The 20,608-nt window shown below is 35.4% G+C and overlaps 2 protein-coding genes across 2 annotated transcripts; both read left to right on the top strand.

The window, feature by feature from the left end:
• The first annotated feature begins 9,180 nt into the window (after positions 1 to 9,180).
• Positions 9,181 to 10,619, top strand: LOC133829506 (probable F-box protein At5g04010). The gene has a single exon (XM_062259217.1). It carries the CDS (start codon positions 9,670 to 9,672, stop codon positions 10,441 to 10,443), a length of 774 nt encoding a protein of 257 aa, XP_062115201.1. The 5' UTR covers positions 9,181 to 9,669; the 3' UTR covers positions 10,444 to 10,619.
• Positions 10,620 to 12,045: 1,426 nt separating this feature from the next.
• On the top strand, positions 12,046 to 17,351 carry LOC133831569 (uncharacterized). The gene is made up of 14 exons (XM_062261936.1): positions 12,046 to 12,196; positions 12,303 to 12,404; positions 12,487 to 12,552; positions 12,643 to 12,740; positions 12,840 to 12,937; positions 13,039 to 13,090; positions 13,248 to 13,340; positions 13,767 to 13,877; positions 14,477 to 14,825; positions 15,155 to 15,666; positions 15,759 to 15,868; positions 16,232 to 16,290; positions 16,368 to 16,555; positions 17,032 to 17,351. Exons 1-14 carry the CDS (start codon positions 12,142 to 12,144, stop codon positions 17,218 to 17,220), a joined length of 2,082 nt encoding a protein of 693 aa, XP_062117920.1. The 5' UTR covers positions 12,046 to 12,141; the 3' UTR covers positions 17,221 to 17,351.
• The last annotated feature ends 3,257 nt before the right edge of the window (positions 17,352 to 20,608 follow it).

Below are 20,608 nucleotides of genomic sequence, written 5' to 3'. Positions count from 1 at the left end.
CTATCTTGTGAGAATAAGGTGCTTGGTGTAACGTGCCGGCCTTGATGGCACGTTACAAGCTAGGATGGCGCTCGGTCAGATGCGCACGCGAGGGTGCAGGCTGGTGAGCATGCTGATACCTAGTTTGTACGGCAGTGGGATTTTCGTAAATATCTTCAATATTGCCCGGAAATGGACGGGACTTGGTAGGTTCCATATTGAAGGGTCAATGAACGCAATGGTATGATCGAATTTGGGAGATTCGGAGAATTGGCGAGCTGGAAGCCAAATATGTCTCCCAAGCGAAAATCATATATGTTCCTGGTAGAAGGCTAAAAGCTCAGAAGGCTCTTGTAGGGGGAGCACCTGGTGTCAGCTCTCCACCACCCCCTGGCACAGGTGCGTCAAGTGAGCTACTACTAGTGGGAAGAACTAGTAGGGTGGGCATATGAGGACCACGAGGGGACTCATATGTCTCCATGAGTAGGAGTACTCATGGACATTACCGGGCCGCCCCGGTAATGCGTCGAAGTGTGCTGCCAGAGGTTTAAGGGTACGGTTCCCTTGGCTTGCCGGGATGCCGCTTGCATGGAACGTGGCCCAAACCTTCGAGAGATGTCGTGGCGTGCCATGGCCACGAATCTCGACACGAGATGGCATGGGAAGTCATTCGTGGGACTTGTTAGCATGCAAGCATTGGAGGGTGCACTATGCTTGAGTAGGACAGAGGTCCAGTGTATGCTACTAGTCTGGCAGCCAGTCTCGAGGGCCTGCCAACATGCATGATGGTATGGTGCCTTGAGGATTGGACCAAGGACGTATGGGAGTCCTTGGTCTGTGACGTGAGCTAATCGGATAGTATCAAATGGGGCATGATGAAAGGTGTTGGCACGTCAACTTGGTGTTGGCTCTTGGCCACACATGCTACCTTGACTTGTGAATGTCTGGGTGAGCATCGGTGTTGGGATTTGCCTTGCCATAGTGAGAACCAATGTCTGGGTGAGCATCGGTGTCTTGGCTAGATAGCCGTGATGCATGATTGCACTCATAGATGCTTGAGAGCACGACTCAGCGAGAGTTGTTCAAGAGACGGAAGTGTGCAGAGGCACACGGTCGCGCGAAAAATGTGCCCATTGTTATTCGAATGGCTGGAAGGCTGACCTTGGCTCAGAGGAGTCAAGGTGCCGCACGGGCATTTCCGCTGTCAAAATGTCAACCCGTGACACTTGGCCCTATATACAAGCTGGGTTAAAAGCAATGCACTAGGCATCTCCGTGGGCTTTTTGAGAATATGCTTGAGTACAATTAAAAATAAGCAATTAAGTTCGGGCACAATTTCGAACAAGAGGGAATGATTTATTTGCACTTGAGCACACGAGCAGATAAGAGCTCGACAAACAAAAAATTAGAAAGTAAAACGAACTTGATCAATTTTAATTGACTTAAGAGGAAATATAGTTGCTTTGGTCTCTCTATGAATTCAAGGGCCTTAGCCAAAGCAACTATCTCTCCAATATTCTCGTAGATCATGCTCATTCAAGCGACCATAAACTAAATATAGGTCACACTATAAAACATTGCCAAGTTAAAATTGCTTCTATGAAAGATCAGCATGTCAAGCTTTTTCTATCAAATGAAAATCTAGTTGCAAGTTTTTCAATATGAGAATTCCTTGCCTTTTTCAGGCCTAAAAGGATAATAAAATGTGGTATGTATATTTTTTTATAAGAGTATTGTTGTATAATAGTTATAATTTATCTGTTGTCATCCCTAAAATTAAATTATCGTTTTGGTTGTGTATTGGTATTTATTTTTGGGCAACTAACACATATACGGCAAATTTAGAAAAAATTCTAAAAATACGGTATTTTAAACTAATTACAATATTACGGTAACCTATGCCTATTATATAACCCACAACCCACTATTACCAACATTTACCCAGTTATCTATATTACTCATCACATTCCAAATTTGTATCAAACCATTACAAATATTATCCTGAACAACATATATATATATATTAATATCTTTAAATCAGTTTTGAATTACTTATTTGTAAACTTGCAAAATTGTAATTTGAGAAAATCATATTATTGAAATGTCATAATCATAAAATTATTTAAAAATATAGCAATAAACTTGTTTTACAAACAACAATAGGGATGCTCATCCGATCCGATCCAACATTTTTACCACTAACCAATCTGTACGCCCTAAATTTCCAACGGGCTATTAACGAGCTGAGATACGGCCTAAGTCATATCAGCCACGTGGATCCCCCTTTGACCGGAGCTGCTGTCATCAGGTCCTACCCCGTTAGCTCGGGGTATCCAAAAGGTTCACCAAGATTACTTAGTGACCGAGTCAGGACTGTGAAGGCCGCGGGTCGAGGAAGCATCCAGCTCGTGGTAGGAACTGGAGTTGGAAGGAATGACCTCTTATAAAGTCAACCACGCAAGGTAAACATGCATATATCAGGCATCACGTGTCTGATATATCCCTGACTTCTCAGACACGCAGCAGGAACGTGCGTATTCAGGCACCCACGACTGGGTTGGGCCGTGCGGCCCATTACCCCCCTTACCTATTGATTAGACCACACTTCATGTGTCAGGTTTTAGGAATTAATCATGAAGGTCACAGAAGTGATATGATAGGTAAGAAGGTCACGGGATGACCTTCTTACCAACCCCCAGGTGCCCTCTCCTATAAATATGGAGACCCTGGGAGTTGCAAAGGGTTGGATTCTATTGTGTAAGGAAATACCCTGTAAAAGAATACCGAGCATATAGCAATTATATTGACTGGTGTAGTAGAAGGATTTTAACCTTTGAACCACCTAAAAAATGTATTTTGTGTCACCAATCCATTAAAAGATCATTAATCTATTTCGGTTCATTACAAAGCACTAATCCCTTCCTCTTATTTTCTTAATTACCTGTTGTCGAAGAACCGCGTCAACATAATCCAATCCAATTAAATGTTGGAAGTTGGAAATCATCATCCAACCCGTTTTGGCCTACAAATCCAATCCGTTCCAATTGTAATTGGATTGGGTCGATTTATTTTTATTTTTATTTTTGGGGATTTTTCAAAAATATGGCTTTTTAGCCATTAATGTGCAAAAATATGGTAATTAAACTTTACTTACTTTGTATGGAATAATTTAACTACAAAAAATCAGAATATGGGAAAAGTTATCCCACATTAAAAAATAAAAAAATAAACAAACAAATCGTCCATTAAGGAGGGTAGTATTATAATTACACATCCAAATACTACAATGCTGAAATTTTGACTCGATCAAAAACATCCCCAACAGAATTTTTTTTTCAGCAAGAACACCCATCTCCTCCGGCAACTCCAGCCACAAACCCAAACCTCCAGCCACGTGAAACAACACCTTCCTACAATCGGATCTGCTTCTCCAGCGACGTCCATCTCCGGCGACGTCCTTCTCCATCGTCCAAAGCATCCAAGAAAACCAGGTTTGTAAAATCTTGCTCTGTCAAATACTATATTAATCTAATTTTCTTCAACTTAAAATCTATTAATTTCCTAATTCTTCTACATAATATAGAACCATTGATTTCATATATGCGTAACGGCTCTAGTCACGAGGAGGAGCTCTGTCCTACGCAAAAATAAATATTGAATTGAATACATAGCTTTTTTAATTTAATTTATTTATGAGCAGAATCAGTAGCTTGAGTGGTATAGTCTAGTGAGTTAAGTCTACTACAAGTGATATTTTTAGTTGTGAGAAAACTATCTACAGCTGCCTTTTAACTTTACGAACCAAGCAAACAAACAAACCTCTTCGGCCGCCATTAGAGCTCAGAACCAAGCTCAAAAGCTCACAGGTTTTTTCTTTATTATTCTTTTTCAAGTTCTAAATCTTTTCTTGTAAATATGTCTATGTTGCTGTACAACTTTCTTTCTTGATTGCCTCTTGGTTTCTGTATTGAATTAATTTGTATTAATGCATCTTCCCTTTTTGGATTTTCTATTTGGAGCATTTTGCAGATCTATACACCGCATATAATCTTTAATCAAATACTCCATTGATTTGTTTTGCACTTTTCCTTTTTTCTAATTATTCCCAAATCTTGTAACCCGAATCATTGTTCTCTCTCATTTTTCTAATATTTTCTTCTTGTTAAAGCACTTTTTGTAATTTTCCATTTGTCACTCTTTAGTTGATTTTCTCGGGAAAATCCAAGCTATGAACCTTCAAAATTCCTTCTAGTCTTTCTACAATCTTGCGTAATACACCTTTTTTTTAATATTTATAAAAATGCTTCGATTTGTGGGGTCGTTTTTGCTCTGCCTCTATGTCGTAGCTCCGTTGTTGAGCTCTCTCTCGATAAAAAAGAACTATGATTATTTTAGATTCAACTTTGTCTTTGCGATAAAAAAACATTTGATATTTGGTTTGAATTCTAATTGTCAAAACATTCAGTAACAACAAAGTAACCAGTTATCTTAAAAAACTGTTATATTTTCCAATTAAGTTTTTCAGTGACGTATTTAATTGCATACTAAAGTAACTAGTTACCTTCACCAGTTACACCCAATTAACTACTTAAAAATTTACAAAATATTACAGGTATGGAAAATACTACTTCTTTGGTTCAATTTGAGGCAAGTGGTCGGAGGCGAGGGAGGAGGTTGGTTCGTGGTCAGATCTGGTTTTTTTTTTTCTGTCTTGAGATCTGTGGTAACTGGTTACCTTCACGTTGTTTGTTTGTATATTTTAGGAGGTAACTGGTTACCTTCACATTCTGATGTGTGTGTATATTTCTGAGTTCTATATGGTAACTGGTTACCTAGGTTACTAAATCATACTTACTCTTCTTATTTTTCCTTCAAATGTGATGTTTTTTTTTTCTTTTCTAATATGAGTGACTCATCAACCTCTTATGATAACTGGTTATCTCTCTTATGGCAGTAAGTTACTAATCGCACTGTAACTGGTTACCCCTCCTGATACATGTTATTTAACCTCTAAGATTATTTTTTACATAAATGTGAAAAAACACAAACAAGTAACTGGTTACCCCTCTAGATAAATGTTATTTAAGCTAGCTGTAGGCTTTTTTTTACATAACTTTGAAAAATTAAATAAGTGACTGGTTACCTTACCCAGGTTTTAAAAAAAACGTACAACCAAAAAAAAAAGGAAAAAAAATGTTTACAATAAATAAACAAAAATAATAAACACAATTCATATTACAAAAAAAAAATGCAAAACAACTATGGAAAAATTTAATATAAAAATAGTTATATAAAATTAATATAAAAAAATAATCAAATAAGCTAAAAAAAAAAAATCAAATTACAAACATACCCTTCAAAATTCATAAAACTTGATTAAGAGTGAAAATATGGCATAAACAAACTTTTATACAAAAATATGGGAAACTAAACCCATAAAAGTGAATTAAAACAAAAAAAGCCATAGATTAACTTTTATTGAAAAAAGCCATATTTTTGCACAATCTATTAAAATTCCCATATAATATGTAATTTGCACTTTATTTTTTTTATCTTTGAACCTAAATTTTGATATTAAGCAAATTAACAAGCAAAACAAAAAACATATAAAAAACTAGACACTATGGAGTAATAATATCAATTTAAGTCTTTACAATTGTCACATTATAGACCTTTAAATATTAAGTTTACAACTTTAAGTCCATTAAACATCATGACAGAGTAAGGCTAAGTTTACAAATCCAATCAAATCCAATTGTAATTTAATATCCAATTTTTTATTATTGGATTGGTTCGGGGTAGTTGGACTGGATTGGATCTTGAGCAACTCTAAACAACATGATAGAGAAAGGCCAAATAAGAACTTACATGTTACAAACATGTGATAAGCTTTTACAGACAACGACAACTATGAATTTACATGTTACAAACCTGTAACACGTTCTTACAGATGTGTAAACCAATTACATAAAAACATTTTTGTAAACAATATTTACAAATATATAACTAAGTTTTACAGATTTGTAAACAAGTTTTACATTTTGGTAGACAACATTTATAGAATAATTCCTTGCTAAATTTTTTTATTTTTGTAACAATGGTTTACATAACTAATTATATAACTAAAAAAATTATATTTGTGACTAATATTTTCAAAAAGTAAGTTGTAAATTTAGTTAACATATTTGTAATAAAAATATATAAAACAAAGTTTGTAACTAAAAGAATTTTATAATTAGTATATACAAAAATATTAAATTGTATTAAACAAGTAATATATATTTAAATTGTAACAACTAATAAAGAAATAGATTATATTGATTAAATATATAATATTTTATGTAAACATAAATATTTATTTAATATTAATAATTATATTTTAAATATTTATAAGTAAAATAAATTTATTTGTAATTATTATTATTATCATACCCAAAGTATTTATGAACTAATGACTGAAGAGAAAAATACAAAAAAAAAAATTAAAGTATTGAGACTTTTTTTTAAATATATAATATGAAAATTGTAATATTTGTATTATAGGAATTAATATAATTAAAATAGTTTAAAATATAAGATAAAAATTGTATTGATTTGATAAAAAATATTAAAGTAATTTGACATATAATATTTTAAAAAAAATTAATTTGACAAAAAAAAATATGTTAGTTCAAAATTATATATTAATAGGATACACTAGTTGACAAAAAAATATATGTATACACTAGTTGGCTGGAGCACAATGACTTTGTAATTTTTTTAATTTGTTGTGTAAAACGAATTTTTTTTTTAAATCACCGAATAACATGTAATTTTCCCTTTATTTTTTAAGTAAAAAAAGTTGTGCCTTTGAAGTTTTGTCTATCCCATAACTATATTTGCCAAAACAAAAAAAAAAAAAAGAGGGAAAAATGGAAGTATGTCACTTTGAAGTTTTTGCTGTAATATACATTCCCACCTCTCTTCTTATTTTTCTTCTTTAAAAACCAGATTTCATTATATAGATTAGCCACGAAAAATTGCTCATGAACATTTTTTTTGCCTTTGAAAACTCAATCCACAGCCAAAAAAGTTTCAGGAGATCCTCCATTACTAACCCCCAATGACATAAATAACTATGATTAATTATTGTCCTTTTATTTTAGTTAATAGTGATTTCTTAATTTTCATGGTTTTTGCAAGATAAACCAATTCAATTTCAGAATATGAATTTCAAAATGTTACATACTTTTGACTCTCAACTATATTTTTATTCAAATTTTTAACCTCTTAATTATTTAATTAGTTCATAAATGCTTCTATAGGATCTAATCAACTTCGATTTATAGTATAAGGATGATGATCATAATATCTGCATATTTATCTCAGATTTTTCACGACTTATCTTAAGAGAATTTTTCAAAAATATGGTTTTTATACTATTAATGTGCAAAAATATGGAAATTATATTTTTCTTAATTTTTATGGAAAATTTTATTAAAAAAAAAATTAAAATATGAGAAACACAATTAGTAGCTAACTAAAACATGAAAACGCCACATTTTTATCATAAATTATGTTTTCTTTGATTTTGAAAGTAGTTTTATTTTATTTTTTTCAATTTTTTATTTTATCCTTTATTTTTTAATTATTTTTTCTTCTATTTTTTTTCTTTTTTTACCAATTTTTTTATTCATCTTTTTTTTTTTCTTTCCATTTTTCTTCTTTTTATTTTTATTCATTTATCTATTTTTTTCTTTCATATATTTTCAGTTTTCTTTTTTTTTTCTTCATTTTTGTTTTATTATTTCCTCCTTCCATTTTTTTCTTTTTTTTTTCATACATGTGAGTTTTTTTTCTTTCTTTTTCCTCTTTTTTTTTCTTCATTTTTTTCTACCAATTTTTTCATTCATATTATTTTTCTTCTTCTTCTTCTTCTTTCCATTTTTATTCATTCATTTGTTTTTTTTTCCTTCATCATTTTCCTTTGTTTTGGTTTTTTTTTTTCATATTATTTTAGTTTTCTTTCCTTCTTTTTTTCTTCATTTTTTGTACTTATTCTTTTCTCATTTCATTTTTTTTTCTTTTTTTCACACATATTTTAATATTACATAATTATTTTACTATTTTTTTATTTATTATATTTTATTATTGTAATTTTTTTTTAAAAATTTCCACTATATGTAAAAAAAATTAAATCAATTTTTTCAGCATTTTCTTTTTACTATAACCCTTATAGGAACACCAAAATTTGGAAAAGAAAACTAATGAAAATATAAAAACGTAAATGGGTAACCAGTTACCCTGATGATAACATTCAAATCTAGAAAGAAAATTATATGAAGAAGATGGGAGAAAAGGGAAAAGGGGTGGATCTGATTTTTTTTTTCTATCTTCAGATTTATGGTAATCGGTTACCTTCACGTTTTTTGTGTGTATATTTCTGGGAGTAACTGGTAACTTTCACGTTCTGATGTGTGTGTATTTCTGGGTTCTTTATGGTAACAAGTTAACTATGTTACTAAAATCATAGTTACTTCTTCTTCATTTTGTGGTCTTCCTCTTTTTCCTTCAAATTTGATGTTTCTTTTTATATTTAATATTAGTAACCCGTCACCTCTCTTGTGGTAACTAATTACCCCTTTTATGACAGAAAGTTACTCCTCTCAGGATAACTGGTTACCTCTCATAGTACATGTTATTTAACATAGCTCTGTGATTTTTTTACATAACTATCAAATATCAATTAAGTAACCGGTTACCTTACCCAAGATTTAAAAAAAGAAACATACAATCTAAAAAAAATGTTTATTATAAATAAAAAATAATTTTAAACATAATTCATATTAAAAAAAAATTTGCAAAACAACCAAAGAAAAATTTAATATAAAATTATATAAAAAAACAAATAAGCTAAAAAAATAATAATCAAATTACAAACATATCTTTTCAAATTAATAAAACTTGATTAAGGGTGAAATTATGGCACAAACCAACTTTTCTACAAAAATATGGGAAAATAAACCCATAAAAATGAAAATTCTTAAAAGTCATATTTTTGCACTCTATTAAAAATCTCATATAAAATGGAATTACCTCTTATCTTAAAAATAACTTTTTTTATTGACAAAAATAAAAAAAAATAATATTTTCTTCTAATAATTTGTAGTCATTTCTCTATTACTAATTCCATGCTATAATTTGTACATTGTGGTGGGGCGAAACCTAATCTCAGCATCAGCATGTGACTTATAAGTCTTTTAAATTTTTAATTGTCGTTTCTTGATACTTAATGCTAGTTTATCCATGATCATTTGTTAATAATCATATTGTCGTATTTCTTTATTTCCCTGTCGTTTTTGTAATATGTTCTCTTTGTCGTTTATTTCTTCTACCATGCTTTGTTTGTTGTCGTATTTTAGTTACAAAAGGATATCGTAGACACGCCAAAGCACTTTCCACGCCTCACGCCGCCACGTGTACTTCGGCAGTACCTCTCACTAGTCACACGTGTCAACCAATATCCATGCAATGTCCTCGCTCTTGACACATGCCATCGCTCTAGAAAACCCCATGCCATCCACGTATACCTAACCACACAGCACCAAAACCCTCCCACGACCAAAACGACAAAATAAAATGGAGACTGAACAAGATTCTAAATAAATCTTTAAAACGACAAAAAAAAAAAAAAATTGTGAAGAACGAAAAATGGAGACTGAACAAGATTCTCCACCGCCATGGGAGGTCCTCAATCTAATCTCCCAATACCTTGACCCAAAAGCCCTAGCTTTGGCTTCCTGCGTCTGCAACTCGTGGTCGGCTTTCATGTCTTCCAACAACCTCTGGGAGCCCATCTGTCAAGCCCACTTCTCTTCCATGTCAAACCTCCACAACCTAACCGCCGTACCCTACAGACGCCTCTACTCCATCGCAAGCGCAGCCGCCATCCGCCGTCAACTACCGTCGAAGCCTCGTCTATCGCTCGACGACCTCGTCTTCACCGTCAACGTCTCCACCAAGAGGAAGAAATCTTCTGGAAATAATAATGCCGACGTCTTCGCCGCCGTATCGAAGCCAATCCGAGACCTCGCCGCCGACGGGGTGTTCAAATTCGCCGTGGAAGTAGCCAACGAAGAAAAGTCGGCAGTTTTGGCGGCTGCGGCGTCTGAAGTGGTTGAGGCGGTGGAGGTGGTTTGGAACGTGGTTCTGGAGGGGTGGAGTGGGGTTTTTACGATGATGGATTGCGAGGGGAAGATGGGACTCTCGGCCGGTTGCGAGGGGTGGTTCTCGGCGGAGCTGCCTACGCCGGCGTGTTTTTCCGGGATTGTTGGGAGTGGAATAGTGGCGGATTTGAAGATAGGGTTTGGGGGAGGCGGTAGAGTTGAGAAAGTGAGCGTTGGGATGCTGAATGTGGTGAATTGGAGGTATGTGAGCGTTGAAGATGGTCTTAGATACTTGGACCATTTTCTTCTGCCTCTTTGATACGATCTTCTTGTGTATACGTAGCTAGTTTGAGTCAAAGGTTTGACTTACTTTTTGTGAAGTAGTATAGATATGAAATTAACATAAATAAGTATTTTATGTGTGTGTGTGTTTTTTTTGTCAAAACAGAATGTAATTTTGCTATTGTGAAATATGGACTTATTTTAATTATATAATGTGTTTTTTTATTCCAATTATAACGTCAAAAATTACACTAAAAATATATATTTTTATTGTAGCTTGATAATATAATAGTGGGATAGATCCTACCACTTGAGAGCATAATAATGAGTGAGATAAACAGAGAGCTACTTTATGCTTGATCGTCTATTTGTAAAAAATTATCAACTACTAATAAAAAAATTCTCAATTTACAATTTATTATTTTAAAAATAATTTATTTTGACGCTTTCAATTAAAATTAAAAAATTATTTCATTAAAGTGATAATCATTAATAAAATAACAATATTAAATAATTTTTATAAACTAATTAATATTTAAGTATTACATTTAATGATTTTTTAGGCGTGTTAAAAAACAGATTTATGTTGTTAATATATTAAAATGATATTTTTAGTAATAGTTATTTAATTAAAAAATAATTTATTAATAAGGTGGGAAGAGAAATAAAAGAGGGTTGTTACTGGTATTTTTCGAGCAGAATTTATCTAATTTTGTTTTAAATTATTAATTTGGTAAATTATTGATTGAGTTTAGAATTATATTTAAAATATTTTACAAAATATAAATCCAAAAAATCAATTATAAGTATGAAGAAAGAAGCAATACAGTCTTTTACAAAGAGAATTACTGCCAAGGAGTATTACTGTTGTCCAACACCACAAGTAGTGACATACTCTTATTATTGATGCAATTTAATATAAGGTCTCATTTAAATTATGGATTATCATTAACTAATCATGAGACGATAATTCATGTGGTGTTGGGAGTTTAAGGTGCCAACTATCAATAGTCTTTTATAGGGGTGAACATTTGACCTGAAAAATTTGCAAACTAGCCCGACCCGCAACTCAAAAACCCATTTTTTGGAAAAACCCGTCGGATTCGGGTTAAATCCGACCCGAACCCGACAAAATTCGGGTCAGGTTCAGGTTTGAAATTTGTTAAAACTCGGGTTCGGGTTCAAACCCGAAATCCGAAAAAAATGGTACTTTTGAAAAAAAGTGTAAAAAAATGATATTTTTGCAAATTTTGGCTTTTTGGCCCAAAACCCAATTGGCCCAGTCCAACCTAAAATAAAACCCAAAATCTAAAAAAATGTATTATTGAAAAAAGTGTAAAAAAATAGTATTTTTGCAAAATTTGGCTTTCGAGCCCAAAACACAAATGGCCCAGCCCAACTCGATCAAACTCGAAACCGAATCTGAATAAAATCCGAAACCCGAAAAAGCCTAAAAATTTAGGATAAATTTCAGTACCACTTTTCTCAATTCGAAACCCGTAAAATCCAAACCTGATGAACCAAAAACCCAAAAATCCTACTAGTGTACAAATCATATCTTCCTATAAATCTTCATTGATGCTTTCAGCCTCGCGCGTAAATATTCATTAACGTATAGTAAATAGACAAAAGTATCCCCAGGAAATACAGATATTTAAGAAAATGCCTTCTTTTCCCGCCTATATATAATCGTCTCCCTCTTTCCAAGATTTCAATTCGAAACATTGAGTACGGAATGGCGCGACTAAAGAAGACCGCTCTGGCAACCTTTCCCTCCCCAATCTCAATCGGTAAAATCGCTATCCCAAAACCCTAGTTCTTTAAATCTAACGCGCTAATGGCGAAAATGACTATTGTGGAGTATTAATCGATTTGTTCTTTTGTTTGTGGTCGCAGGAGGCTGCGAGGTTACAGTGGAAGCAAATAAATACACTTGTGAATCTGATGAAAAGTGTCTTCAAATCTCCATTAATAGAAATGCTAAAGTTAGAATCTCGGGTAATGGTCGAGTTTCTTTCTTAGCTGATGGCAATGATGTTAATTTTGATTTGTGTTTATAAGGCTTTTGTGTTTGTTTCAGTGAAAGAAGACGCCGATGAAAAGAACCAGGAGATTGATATAGGGGCTTGTCAATCTGGCCAAGGAGGTAAATATGTTCTTGATAAGTGATCAAAGTTCATTTTTCTTTTCTTTTTGTTATTAGAGATTGTGAGATGCTGATTCTGGGCATGTTTAGAGGAGGATGGGGAGAGGGTTGTCTCTCATGAGGGAGAATTCTCATTTTTGCTTGTTAATCCGAAAGATGTTAATAACTCTAGCAGATCATTTCTTCAGGTAAAATTTACATATGGGGAATCAAGACTTCAGTTTTGGTTGGTATCGAAGATTAAAAACTCAGTTTTGGTATAACTTTTTTTACATGGGTTTTCGCAGGAAGTGCTTAAGATGTATGCGACAGAACTTCCTGCAATGAATTATGCTGCGAATACTGGAAAGCAATCGTTGTTCTTGGAAAAATGTGTAACAAATGGGTAATGGGAGTTTCATTTTGTGTTGTAGATTACTAGTGCTACATTTGCTTTTAACATATAATTAAAATGATGCTTATTAAGTATGTAATGTATTATTGCAGGAAATATTGCTCGCTGCTTTTAATTCTTGTGTCTGTAGGAGGTCTACGAGAGGTAAGCTTTCTACACATGTTTCTTGCTTACGGGTAACACTAAAAGAACTAGATGATTTTTGTTTCGGTTAACATTTAGCTTAACGGAATTCTAATTTTGGCATTAGTTTTAAGTTGTAACAATTATGTTATTTCCTAATCCCTCCCTCCAAATACAGATTATAGCTGCAATTACGTATCAAATAGTTCCTGCTGACACGCAATATGCTGAGATTCCTCTAGCTGCTGTTAGTTCTGCCCACCAACGAAAGGTCTTTACTATCACCATTTTCTTCTCTCAGCAGTGTGCACCCCACTCTCTCCCTCTCTTTGTGTGGTCCCAGCATTCTAATACCTTGTTCTCAATTGTATCATACATCTCTATTTTGTTCCTTTTCTTTATACTGTTTTCTGATACTCTTGATAAAAGGGGAATATCTAAATTATAACTTTTACATAGGCACTATGCCAGGATCTATGAATGTTGACAGGGGGTGATGAGATATCTATGCTTGTATTATAATGAAAATACATAATATTTATTGTTTTGCTGGTTTGCTCTTTATCATTGAATTGGTTTATCTACTTCTATGGAATTTTTTACTCTTTTCTTCACTCGTTTTACTATAAAAGAGATTTTTGAGCTCATTCCTGGAATTATCTTATTGGGATAACTGATTTGGATTAGTCATTTGCAGGGATTTGGTCGTATTCTGTTTATGGAATTAAGAAAGAGGCTTCAGAGTGTAGGTGTTTGCTCAATATTGTGTTGGGGAGACAAGGAATCTGAAGGATTTTGGCATAAGCAGGTTGTTTAGGTTTTTCTTTTTAACAAATTTTCATTGAATTAATTTATTATTATTATTATATTTTTTTATTTTTTTATAGTGAAAGTCATCCTCTTCACAATGATGTCTAATTTTTATTTTTCCTGTATATCTAACTCTTGCTACCAAATAAAATTAACTTCTCCAATGAACAAAATCTTTAAATCAGAACAACCACTTAGCAAGAAATTTTGTCTAATGCAATTTATCGAACTAAAACAATAAAGAAAAACAGCACAATTATTTATGTGGCTCAGCTGGCTTACATCCAATGCAGTATCAATCCACAATGACTAAAACTAAAGAGAATATTGAGCACTGAGATCACACAGTTCTTTGAAGAGACCTCTTCCAACAGAACCCCAAGTGTACAAAGTCACACCTCTCTCTATAAGTGTTCATCTCTTTGAAAGTTACAATTGTAAAACATAACCAACTGAATTTGCTAATTTTGTCTTCATTGATTCTTTTGGTTTGGTATAGTAACCTTCTACTTGTTATATCATGTGCTTCAATAAGAACCAATCGTCACATTATCTTTGATTTTTTTTTTCCTTTATATAATTTTGTTGAAACTTCAGGGTTTTGTATCAGTCGCAGAGGTTGATGTAAAGGGTAAAGCTCGAAGGTTACCTATTAAAGCTGACATCCGCAAAGCATTATGTTTACCTGGTGGTTCAACCCTTATGGTTTCACATCTTAAGCAGGAAGCTGCAGGTCACTCTGCGGACCCTTTGAAATTGACTTTTCCATTACATCCTAATGGAAATTCATCCTCTGCTGCTATTGAAAAACCCCCTTTTGGAGTTCCAATGGAGGGCAACAATATTCTGACTACAATAGAGCAAATTGCTTCCAGAACTGAAACTTCTCAACCTAAGTTGCTGGTAAATGATAAGGAATGTCCAGGAGAAGATAAGAAGTTACATGGTAGGTAGAATTCACAATATGTTACTTTGTAGTTTCTTACCATCTTGGCCACGATATTTGGTATTATTTTCATTCCCATTTGTGACTTGGATGTTTTTCCTGAGCATGAGGATCATTATGAAGAAGATACTCAAGATAGCCAACCTTTAAGCATATGTCCAAAAGATTGAATTATTAATACTGACCTTGTAATGTTTCAGTTACCTGAATAGGACATAACTACTATGGTGTCAATTTATTTTTATGTTGCTTCCCATGCAAAGCAAAAATTAGTAGTAAGCCATTATTTGCAATCAGAGTTATTTTTGAACTTGGTTTGTTTTTGACAGGAAATTCTCAGTGGCTGGATGAAACACAAGGGTGTTACACAGAATCACCTCATTTTTCTAGACGGGAGTCAAAGTTGTCAAGCAAATTGGTTTGTGTTAGGAAGTTATTTAAGACTGGAGACAATGCTGATGTGAACCACTGCTCTTGTTCAACACAATGTTCAGGAGCAAAAAGGATTTGGGAAGCTTCATTATCTTCCTTGAAGTCAAAGAAAGTAAAGGGAAGCCATCCAGTTGGCTGCCAGTTATCTTCTGTCTCGGATTTAGCTTTGGAAAGTAGCAGAAATGATTGTTCTTACCAAACATGCCCTGTGGCTGCTTCAAAAAATAAATCTTTGGATGGACTTCAATCAAATTGTTCTACTTGTGGTTGCGAACATAATGCTAAAGGTTGTGCAATGGGTAAAACGATATCAGAAGCTTGTGTTGGGAAAGGTCACCCACACACTGAAGGTTATAATATAGTTTTGATGAATATTGCTGATGCTAATAAGAAGGCACACCTTGGAAAGGTACAGCAGCTTATTTGGGTTGTTGGCATGAGAATTCCTCTTCTACCATATTTCATTCTAACATGTTGTGTTGAAACTTTTATTTGGTATAGGTAATAGCTGACCTTGGTGGTGTCACTACATCTGATGGAAGTGCAAGCACTCACATTATCACCGGAAAAGTCAGAAAAACTTTAAATTTCTGCACTGCTCTCTGCTCAGGGTTAGTGGTCCAGTCCGTATTAGTACTGCCTAAACCTGTATCTTTTAATACTTTCATTTGTGTACTCTATTGTATCATCTCATAAAATTTTCTTGATTTATTTGATTGTCAAGTTCATTAGAGATATCTTACGTATATCATGAAACAAATTTTCCCTCATTTTCTCTTTTATTTGGACATTGAATGTATAAATCTACTGGCTTTGCTATTTTCTTTTCATTGTTTTAGAAATGTGGGAAGTCTGTACCAGCAACCATATTTTCAGTTCTCTCTATTATTTTGTCATCTCAGTCTACCTCTTAACATATTATTAGCCAGCTACATATCATAATTGCTAACTACGTTACATTATCCATTGTTCAGAGCTTGGATAGTCTCACCCTGTTGGTTAAAAGAAAGCTGCCGACAAGGAAGATTTATAGGTGAGTTGGGACTTGGCAGTTTTTGGTTTCAAATGCTCAAAAATGATTTCAGTACTAAAAAGCATCTTAACTTGCAGATGAAGTGCCTTACATATTAAATGACGAAGAATATGTGCTGAAGTACAGAACTGAATTGAAAAGTGCAGTTCTTAGAGCAAAAGCTAACCCGGGAGGCTTGCTTAAAGGGTATGATGTATGCATGGCTACCCATGTTGAGCCCTCAGCTAAATGCCTATCCGCCATTGTGAGGTCTGCTGGTGCAAATGTATGTTTAAATTCTCCTACTCAGCCTTGAACTACTTTAGCATCCTTATAATGGCAATAATTCTTTTAGTTGTCTAGAATTCTCACTTCATCTCTTAATACATCGTTCATAACCATAATGTGCACTATAGAGAAAATAAAACTATGCTAAAACCATAATGGTGTACAAGTATACCCCTTCTAGTAGTAAAAAAATCAACTTCTGTTTTTAAACAATATCTTACCTTGCATCTTTTTCATTCAAAAGATGGGCTTTTTTTATTCCAATTTGTTAAAAATTCAGGCTATATTTTGATTCTTGGGATAAAGTGTCCCCTTTTCTTCAACAACTTTAGAGCTATAGTCAATTGCCAGAAACGTGGATATGGACTCTGCTGATTATTTCAATTGAGAAAAAAAATGGTTGAGCATTTTCTCGCATGGGATGTAAATGGTTAATAAATTTATCATTTTTCTTATTTTTGTGTCAAAATACAGGTTGTTAGTAGGTTGAGCCAAGTAAAGGAAGCTTCAGAAACGATATTTGTGGCTTGTGAAGAAGACATGGAAGAGACAATATTAGCTGCAAAGAAGGGCTTGTGGACATTCAGCAGTGATTGGCTAATGAACTGTATTATGAGACAAGAGCTGGACTTAGAGGCTCCCAAGTTTGCAGAGTCCTTGTAAGAATTACGAATTTTAATGAAGCTCTGGAGCCATTAGGATTAGGTTACTGTAAATCTCTTACACACATTTAATTCCGTATGACAACAGAGTTAAAACAAACACTTTATTTATATGTATATTTATTACGGGAATATTTGGATTTCTATGTGCATATAATGCTTAATTTACTAAATGCTAGTGATAATGCTATTAAGTTGTGTATTGATAAAATTATGAGATGAGACCTGACATTTGCTGCTTAGTCTTGTGTTTGGAGCATGAAACTATACATAATTGGTTAGACCAAAGTGACCTTCAAAATACTCTTGCTGGTTGGGAACTATACTAACCAAATACCAAAAGAGGCCATTAGAAATATTAAATCAAAACATGATAAAGAGGCAGCGGGGCACCACACATCACATTGATGTATAATTTAACATTGATCCTTACAAATTTAAATTTACATGTTTTAATCTGAATTGTACCAATAAGAGTATGGTGTCCCATAGCAATATCATGGTCTCATGCTCTTTAGACCAGATTAAATTTTGGGGTAATAGTGAAAAGATTTTTTTATGTTATGTAGAGAATGATAATATTTGAATATCTATGCTTAATCTAACATGCATAATTAAAAAGTCAGTCGAGCACTCCTGATGGGTGCTCTATTCTATCTTTTAAAATACATCTCAAAAATACATATTTTTCTATTTTATTTTTAAGTTTTACATTATACCATACATAAGATTATTTATTTATTTTTTATCTATATTTTTTAATATTTATAATATCTATCTACATATAATACCTGTTGACGCGGTTCTTCGGCAACAGGTAATTAAGAGAGGAAGAGAAAGAGATTAGTACTTAAAAGTAGAACCGCCGCAGATATGAAATCTTTGTGAAAAGAACTAGGTGACCTTAAACACGTTTTTAAGTGGTTCGAAGGTTAAAATCCTTCTACTCCACTAGTCAATATTATTGATCTTTTCTGGGTAATTGGTTTACAAAATATATAGTTCTTACAAGACTATTTTTTCCAACCTCTATCAATTCCCAGGGTCTCCATATTTATAGGAGAAGGCACCTGGAAATTGGTAGGGAGGTCATCCCGTGACCTTTCCATTTGTCATATCAAGTCTGTGATATTCATGATTAATTCCTAAACCTGACACACAAGTGTGGTCTAATCAGTATGGAAGGAAACAATGGGCCGCACGGCCCAACCCGTCCGTGGGTGTCTGAATACGCACGTTCCTGCTGCGTGTCCGAGAAGTCAGGGGGATATCGGACACGTGATGGCAGGATTATGCACGTTTATCTTGCGTGTTGACTTCCCATAGGGTCAGAGCTTCCTGAGAAGCTCGCTGCCGGAACAATCCATAACCCGAGCTGATCCGTCAGTGGTCGCCGGATGTTGTTCCCAGCTCCTGGAACAACAAGAGGGAGCAGGAAACTCCATCCCCTCGAGCTAGAAAGGGCCCGTCCTGAAGATAAAGCCTCTGGCCTGTGGGATCCTCGGGCTAAATCATGTTTAGTCCGAGGATCGTCCTGCTAAACAGCCCGTGGGAAAGCCAGGGCGTACATCTGCCCCCCAAGCTCCTGCTCGTGGTCCATGACGTCAGATATGGGAGACCACAGTAGGAGCTTTTAGACTTCTCCCACAACCCTTCGCATTCCATGCTTTTCGCATGCGTCTGATACGTGGAACGCCGTGGGTGGCGACGGTACACTCTACGAGAACCGCATTAAATGGCCTAGCCTACTGTCCAGCCGTCGTTTCACATTTCGAGTGGAGGGTCTCCCAGGAGCCTTTTACACGTGATCCTCCCTTGTATAAAAAGGGGGTGGTCATCCCACGCACGGGCCACCTTACCATTCAGAACCTCTCAAATTTCCTTCTTTTCTCTCTGACCTTCCGAAGAACAAAACCCTCATTTCCATTGCTCTCATCTTCTCCGTTCACGAAGCTTAAGCGTGCGAGTTCCTTCAAGGCCTTGGAGACGACTGTGCCAACGAAGCTCCTACCAGCGCAGCAACCTCGCTCACCATCCAACCCTATACTGTAAGTCTTCTGTCCCTGTTTATTTTTGAAAGCATGCCACTGTAGCCTAGGTAAAAAAATTTACTGTAGCCACATGCAGAGGTTTTCTGGGTCGCGCGGATATGGAGGGTGATGGCCCTTCTTAGATTAGGGCACACTTGCCATGGGACATCGCCTTAGAACATGGGTTCCACGATTCTCTCTTAGGAACAATTTCTGGGTAGGATCCTTAGGAACTTTGGGTGCAAAAACCGGGTAGCTTAGGGAATACGCCTTAAAAGCGGTTTTGCCACGCCTTGCCTGTTGAAACTTTCCCCCCAAGGCAATTTTTTTACTCTGAGCCATCTGACACACGAATTCCGAGTAATCTGGGATCTGTTGAGGGCATAGGCGCGTGTTCCTTGGAACGCGTGGCACCACTCTCCACGGGCTGGGCTTACCCCAGCTCGTGTACTTAATACTTGCTTCACTCTCCTGCTTGGGTCGCCTTTTCTAAAGTGTTTTCTTTTGTTCGATAGGCGACCAGATGGCTCCAAAGAGAAATCTGCCATAGAAGAATGTGGGAAGTTCGGCCTCCCAGAAGGATAAAGGAAAGGCGATGGTGACCAGCTCGCCAATTCCTCACTTTGGGCCGGCGGTGGAGAAGCAGGCCGAGGTGGCTCCTGACGCGTTTTTCGAGGCGGAGAGAATCGTCTCGAAGATAACCAGCCAGGCAAAGATCACCAAAATCTTCCTTAACCACAACATTCCTCTGGGGAAGACCTCCGTGATCGCCCGACCTGCTGCGGATGGGGAGAGGAGCTGCACGCCGCTCGACGAGTCGTTCGCGGCCTGGAGCGGGGAACACTTCAAGGCAGGGGCCTTCCTCCCCCTGGATCAGTATTTTGCTGATTTTCTGAACTATGTGGGGTTGGCCCCATTTCAGCTCCCCCCCAATTCCTACCGTCTGCTGGCGGGACTGAGGTATTTGTTCCAAAAGCATGAGTGGGAGGTCCCCACTCCTGCTGATATCCTATATTTCTTCTGCCTCAAAGCCAGCCCGGACCAGCGGGGGCGAGGCGACGGGTTCTATTACTTAACCCGCTTCCCTAACACAGCAGCAGTGATCGAGCTGCCGAGCCATCCAAACGACTTCAAAGACCAGTTTTTTATGTCTACTGGGTTCCGAAACTGCGATCATCATTATTTCAACCGCCCTCGTAAGTAATCCTCCATTTAGCTCGCCTTTTAACGGTTATCTTATTTTAGCTCGTCCCTTATTCCAATTCTGATTTCAACCAACCTTGCAGCCATCTACTCGAGGACCGAAAAGTCCGTGACCCTCGGGGGTCAATACGATACACTGGCGAACCTGCCCCCCAG

This window comes from Humulus lupulus, chromosome 4, assembly GCF_963169125.1.
Source record: "Humulus lupulus chromosome 4, drHumLupu1.1, whole genome shotgun sequence".
In the NCBI taxonomy this organism is placed as follows: Eukaryota; Viridiplantae; Streptophyta; class Magnoliopsida; order Rosales; family Cannabaceae; genus Humulus; species Humulus lupulus.
Note: the sequence above shows the minus strand (reverse complement) of the source record. Positions and strands in the feature narration are given on the sequence as shown.